The 6,770-nt window shown below is 40.7% G+C and overlaps 1 protein-coding gene across 1 annotated transcript in view; it reads left to right on the top strand.

Annotated features, from left to right (window-relative positions):
- The first annotated feature begins 5,798 nt into the window (after nucleotides 1-5,798).
- Nucleotides 5,799-6,770, top strand: part of F8 (coagulation factor VIII) — a 50,926-nt gene continuing 49,954 nt past the window's right edge. The window contains exon 1 of the mRNA XM_026702991.2: nucleotides 5,799-6,104. Coding sequence (XP_026558776.1) covers nucleotides 5,974-6,104 — 131 coding nt within the window. The 5' untranslated portion in view covers nucleotides 5,799-5,973. The remainder of the gene's footprint in view (nucleotides 6,105-6,770) is intronic.

Raw genomic sequence — 6,770 nt, 5'->3', positions numbered from 1 at the left:
TCTATTCTATTCTATTCTATTCTATTCTATTCTATTCTATTCTATTCTTTTCTACCCTACTTTACCCAACTCTACCCTACCCTACCCTACCCTACCCTACCCTACCCTACCCTACCCTACCCTACTCTACTCTATTCTACTCTAATCATGCTTCAGTTTGAGATGCAGACAGCATAGACTCATCCCCAACAGCCTGCGCTTGGCTTCAACAATGAAGGGACACAGAGCATAAAACATCCTGCAGAAAGCACAGCTCCACAACACACAACATCATGACTTACGAGCTTGGGTCAGACTTGGGATGCACCAAGGTAGTTACAACATTTGTGTGATAATGTAGTAAAGTTACTTTATGGACCCTATTGTTTACGCACTCTGTTATTTCAACCATTTAATTTTCTTCCAACCCGATTATTAGAACTTTAGAATACAACTTTACAAATTGTGTCTAAATCTGCTCTTTTTCTTCCTTCCTTTCCTGACTTGTCTTTTGGATTGTGGGACTAAAAGATTCCAAGGCCATTCTGTCGCTAGTGATTATAGCAGCTTGCACCTGGTTGCGGCTTTGTCAACCTTGTCCTTGTTATTGCTATTTTGGGGACAGGGTCTGCCTGAAGGTTGCAAATCTTTAGGGAGGGAAATGATTTGGGACTTGCTTGTCAGATTATCTCTAAGGGAATGTAGCTCACAACAAGGACGTGCATTTTCTACACCAATCTGTAACATGGAATTATCTTTGAAATAAACCGGAAGACTGAAAAGAACAATGCCCCATATTCTTTTAACATGTTCCCATCCTATGACTGTGTGGTGTATCTGTTTTGATCAGGAGTACAAAATCTTTTGGTCCTGTACAGTTAAGAACCAAGATATGTTTTCATACAAGGAATTGTGTTTCAACAGTCATTTTAACATGAACATGTGATTTACATAAAAGTTTGAATGAATCACCCCACATCACCCTTTGCTGAATCTGAAGGAGGAAGAAGGGTTTTTGATCAAGTGAAAAGTGAAAAGATTGCGAGGGAAATTCCTCATTTCTCTTCTGTCTCTGTCTGAGGAATGACTCAAAAAAACCCTGTTAATTCCAGACCCAGATGTTTCCCTACTAGGGACCATATGAGGCAAAACAACATCTGTGAAATTTGCAATTGTGTTGACTGCATTTGCAAAATAAATAGCGTTTGAGAGCTCTAAGCTAGGAAGCAGGAGGGTGGAGGAAGTGGGTTTTCTAACCAGCAGATAGAATTTCTGAATAGTGGTGGCCTTGGTAAGTTCAGCCCAATTTCACACAACCTTCCAGAGACTGCAAAACATGTAATAAAACTCTCGCAATTGAGCCCAAAGGAGAGAAGGTCTTTTAAAACTGAAGAAAGAGAAAATTAGATATATCAAAAAACCCAACCTGTTGACTTTTGGAAACAAAGGAACATAAAATAGCGACACCGATCAAATCAAAAGAACATCTCATGTCGGCCAATCCATGTAGGAAGACTCCAGAAACCATAGTTTCAACAAAAATAAGCAGATTCAGAACTAGGAAGTACAAGCAATTAGAAGTTCTGCAAATGACAAGTTAGAACTGGACCTGGGAAGAGAACACCAGAAGTGGATAGAGAGAGAGATAAAGGATTCTCTGCATAAGCAACTGAAGAGATATCACATGGAAGGAGCTTGATGGCTTATTTTTTTTTTATCATCTGAGACCATAGGACAATGGCATCATGGTCTTACAGGAAGGCAAATTCTGATTGTTAGAAAAAGTTCCTATGGATAAGAGCATTTCAACAATAGAACCAGTGACTAAATGAGACAGAATGACCATCTGTGTTGATGTGTCCAAGCAACAGAAGTTGGACAGTGATGTGTTGGGAATGTTTGCGTCTCTATTTCCATCCCATTAATGGCCGGAAAGCATCTCCAATACTTTTTTTTATCCAGGAATCCAGAGACATAGAAACAAACCCAGGTTTACAATATTTACTCAAGACTTCCTAAACTAAGAATGCCCTTATCTGCACATCCATGCATACCTGTCCAGCTCAAGGTTTATCTGGCCTGATTAAACATGTATCAAGTTCCAGAAGAATCAGGTAGGACATTGACATAGAACCCATGGTTTATGGGATGGTTCCCAAGGATTATTATTCAGATGCAATTGTTATACTTTCTACCAAATTCTTTCCTCGGCATCTTTCTCTTGGTATACCTCTTGGTCAATGTCTATGGAGATTGTCAATCATTCTGATCGTGGTTGTCCCAAAGCAGTGGTGGGATTCAATTTTTTTTTACTACCGGTTCTGTGGGTGTGGCTTGGTGGGTGTGGCAGGGGAAGGATACTGCAAAAACCCCATTCCCTCCCCATCCCACTAACCTGCTTTCCAGCTCTGTTCTCCTGTGCAGGGCAACAAAGGGAGACCCAGCCGATCACCTGGGACTTGGGAGGCAGAGAATTTACATGGCGGTGGAGCCAGTCAGAGGTGGTATAGGCCTGTTCTGCAAACTATTCAAAATTTCTGCTACCGGTTCTCCAGAATTGGTCAGAACCTGCTAAATACCACCTCTGTCCCAAAGGTGTTTTTTTCCCAACTGGACTTCCTTGGTTTTTCCTTGGAAACATTTTGCTTTTCATCCAAGAAGCTAATGACCAGATGAATATAAGTGCTTCTGTGACCATTCAGAACTGAAGAAGCTTCTTGGATGAGAAGCGAAACATTTTCAAGGGGGAAACCGCCCCCAAGAAAGTCCAGTTGCCTTTTCAAAAAGCACCTTTGGGTCTTGATCCTTTTTCCTTATGCATCTCTTGCCTTATCCAGTTTATTAGAGTCTGGGTTTTTTGACAATCATGGTTTGAGTCTTCCTTAAAACCATCCTCTCCCCTGTGTTGCATAAGCTAAAATCTCCATTTTCCCTTTTGGTTGGTTGGTTGTTTCAGTGTATTTGATTTTGATGCCATTCAAGTTATCTTTTGTACATTTCCGTTCACTGAAATAAAGCTAATCATTGTTACTAGATCAGACAGTTTATAATGAGAGGCATTACCATGATAGTCTATTGATTGTATAGTGGCATTAATATACTGCTGTGTATTTCCTTAATTAATGCTGTTATACATGCCAATGTGCCAATACTTGTCCTGTGCAATAATTGCACTCAGGAATGTATCTAATTGACCTTTTAAAGCTGTCCAAGCATGCAGTTTTCATTCATCTTGGTTTTGCTAAATTCCACCTGTTAATTGCTCATTGTGAGCCAAGGTATTTCTGTTATTGGTCCAGAATCTTCCAATGTTCAGTTTGGTGCCTGATCTTGCGTTATGAGAAACAACAGGGGGAAAAACTTTCATATATCTGATCAAGTTTCCTCCCTGAAATTTCTTAGTCCCTCCCCTCCCACCCACCCCCAGTTAAAAAGTTTGTAACCCCATATGCCTACTTGATAGGGAAGTTGGATTTGAAAGTTCAACTGCATTTTTCCTAGAGTTGAGAAAAATAACTCTAAACCGACCACAATGTCCAGAACACAGTTTTGCAGGCTGCTCACTTCCAGCCTGACTAGCTCAAGGCTGACTTAGCCTTCCAGCCTTCTGAGGTCATTAAAATGAGGGCCCAGATTGTTGGGGGCAAAAGGCTGACTCTGTAAACCACTTAGAGTGGGCTGTAAACCATTGTGAAGCAGTATATAAGTCTAAGTGGTATTGCTATTGCTATTGTGCCAACCTTATAACGCTGCAACACTTGAAATATTCAACAAGTTATTTTTCAGTTTCTCTGAATGGGTCTGAAAAGAATCTTGCTCGGAAAGATCTTACACATTCCCACAATGGAAGAAGGGAGAGTGAAATTGACAGAGATAGTGAAACGGACTGCTTTGGTTAAAGGGAAGACTTCACCTAATTTGGTCTCTACTTGGAAACTCAAAGAAGTGAAATTTTAACTTTGGGATCTGAAGATTAGAACTGTTTATGATGACAGAAGTATTGTCTACTAGGGCTAGCTTTAGAGCAAAAGATTAATATATTTTCTTTTTCTATTTGTACCGAATAAAGTTGGAAGTTACTTTTTTTTCTATATTTTTCTTCTCTTTTCTTGTTCTGCACCCCAAATTGAGGTGCTCCCTTGAGCCCCCACTTTTTTCTTAATTTTTCATTTCTCTTTCTCTGTATTTTATCTTTTGTTGAAACTTAATAAAGTCACATTTTTAAAAAGAGAGAACATTCCTCAGCCTAACCCTAATTCCCAAGACAGCTAAGTCTGCATTTAAAACAGTAGAGATACATGACATAATCTCCAATTTTAATTATGAGTAAAGGCAGAGACTTGTATTAAAGAATGCATTGTTTACTGGCTGAGGAACTCTGAGAGTTGATGTCTACAAGTCGTAAATTGCCAAGGTTAGAGATGCTCAACACTGAGAATTGTTGCATTTTCATTTGCTATTATGGATCCCCTCCTGAGCATTGAGGTCAATGAAATAATCTCCAAGATTCCTTCTTGATCTGTGATTCCCTAAGGTTGTCCTTACAAGAGTTGGTGCAGTTCATTTGCTCTCATTGACCCAGAAGATCTATTCTGTGATGACGATCATAATATCTACGATTTGAATATTGCCTTTCCCTGCATATTTAAATGGTGCATTACCTTATCTTGCACCTTATTACAACTGAAAACACATTTCATCAGAAGTGCCATGTTATTTTAATATAAATGTAGATGATCGCTTTTGATACCATTAAAAAGTACCGTTTGTTCATCTATCAAAGAACAGGAGCACGGAACAAACCGACCTACACAGACGCAACCCAACATTTTCGCCTGCAGTTGATTTTACAGAATGATTAAAGCCCCATAAATCCCAAAACTTTTGAAAATGATTTTATCTCGCCCCGGTGCTCATGTTTCATAAGGGAGTAACTCAAATATGAAATATCAATTTAACCTTGGCAGACAGATAGAATGCCTACATTTTGAAGTACAAGATAACTAATTTGATCTATCGGACGCAAAAAGAAAACTCAAAAGGGTTGTGGGCTTCCAGAACTCATCTGCAAATGTGATTCCTAACCTGCTCCAAAAAGAGTTTTTATCTTAAGATACAGACTAACAGAGTTGGAAGGGACCTTGTAGGTCATCTAGTCCAACCCCCTGTCCAAGCACACCCTGCACCATTTCTGACAGATGGCAGACCAGTCTCTTCTTGAAAGCCTCCAATGGTGAAGCTTCCACAACTTCCAAAGGCAACTTCAGTTCCATGGGTTGATAGTTTCTCACTGTCAGAAAATCTCTCCTTATTTCTAGGTTGAATCTCTCCTTGATCAGTTTCCATCCATTCTTCCTTGTCTGGCCTTTGAGTGCCTTGGAAAATAGCTTGACCCCCTTCCTCCTCTCTGTGGCATCCCCTCAAATATTGAAGCACTGCTATACTGTCTCCCCTGGTCCTTCTCTTCACTAGACTAGCCAGGCCCAGTTCCTGCAACTGATCATTGTATGTTTTAACCTCCAGTCCCCGAATCATCCTGGTTGTTCTTCTCTTCACTTTTTCTAGACCCTTGACATCTTTTTCATAGTGTGGTGGCCAAAACTGGATGCAGCATTCTAGGTGTGGTCTTACTAAGGCTTGATGGAGTGACGTTAGTACCTCCCTTGGTCTTGATTATATCCCTCTGTTAATGCAATTTCGGATTGCACTGACAAGATGCTTCTAAGAGTTGGAAACCTGCAGTGAACAAGAGGTTAAACTTTCCTTGGTTGCTTTTCCTTTTCCCCTCTCTCATCCTGTTTCTCCCCACCCTGCTGTTCACTCATAACTTCCAGCACACTGATAGCGTGTGTGAAAACATGTTTCTCTCTCCAGTGGCAGGTCAGAAGACCTACTGGTGTTTCACAGCAACCTGAGGATGGAGTTTGCTGAATAAGTCCTTCTTCTCCAGGATTTCCCTCTGAATCAGACACCATTGGCAGATGTTGGTAGACCATGTGGAAGTTGCTTTCACTCAGACTTATTTTGCTGGGCTGCATCTTTCAGGAAAGCATTGGCATCACCAGACGATATTACATTGGAGCAGTGGAGAAGGAATGGAACTATAGGCCCACCAGACAGAATGGGTAATAATACAGCAACAATATGTTATCTACTAAAGGTTTGGGGACTGTAGTTTCAGTGCGGAGTAGAGTTGGGAGGTCCTGCAGAACTTGGGAACATCAACTTTCATCTCCACTAACCAATTCTACCTGTGTCAAAAGATTGTGGTTCCAGTTGCCTCGAGGATTATAGAGAGAGGTTACGGTTTGATGATATGGTATTATGTTATAGTTTTGTGCGTTTCTATCCTTAATTTGTACCACTTGGCTCCTCCTGTTCAGTTTCTGCTTCTAATCTCCTTAGCCCTGCTTGACTCCTTTCTGCTGGATGCCCCAAGAGTGAAGGGAAAGGAAACATTTATTTAATGAAGTGTTGGCAGCCTGCTTGGCATTGTGTTCAGCAAGTCACAATCTTGAAGCCTTTCTAGGTACCAGCCGCAGATGATGAAGAACCACTTGGTCAAATAAAATGGAAAAGGGATGGAAGGAGCAGGGTGATTCATGGAAGAAGGTTTGCTTCAAGTGGCTACTATTCAGTTTTACTTTTTGGAAAGGGAGCAGAGTACAATGATAGGTGGACTTTTTGGATGTAGGAGGTCCTGGGTTCTACCCATGACATTTCCAATTAAGATAGCTCAGCGGGTGATGGGGAAAATGTCAACTGGAGGCACAAGAGAGCTGTTAATGCCG

The sequence above is a fragment of the Pseudonaja textilis genome, chromosome 12, assembly GCF_049901715.1.
Source record: "Pseudonaja textilis isolate UNSWEBS1 chromosome 12, rPseTex1.2, whole genome shotgun sequence".
Classification (NCBI taxonomy): domain Eukaryota; kingdom Metazoa; phylum Chordata; class Lepidosauria; order Squamata; family Elapidae; genus Pseudonaja; species Pseudonaja textilis.
This window is presented reverse-complemented; position numbering and strand designations above follow the sequence as displayed.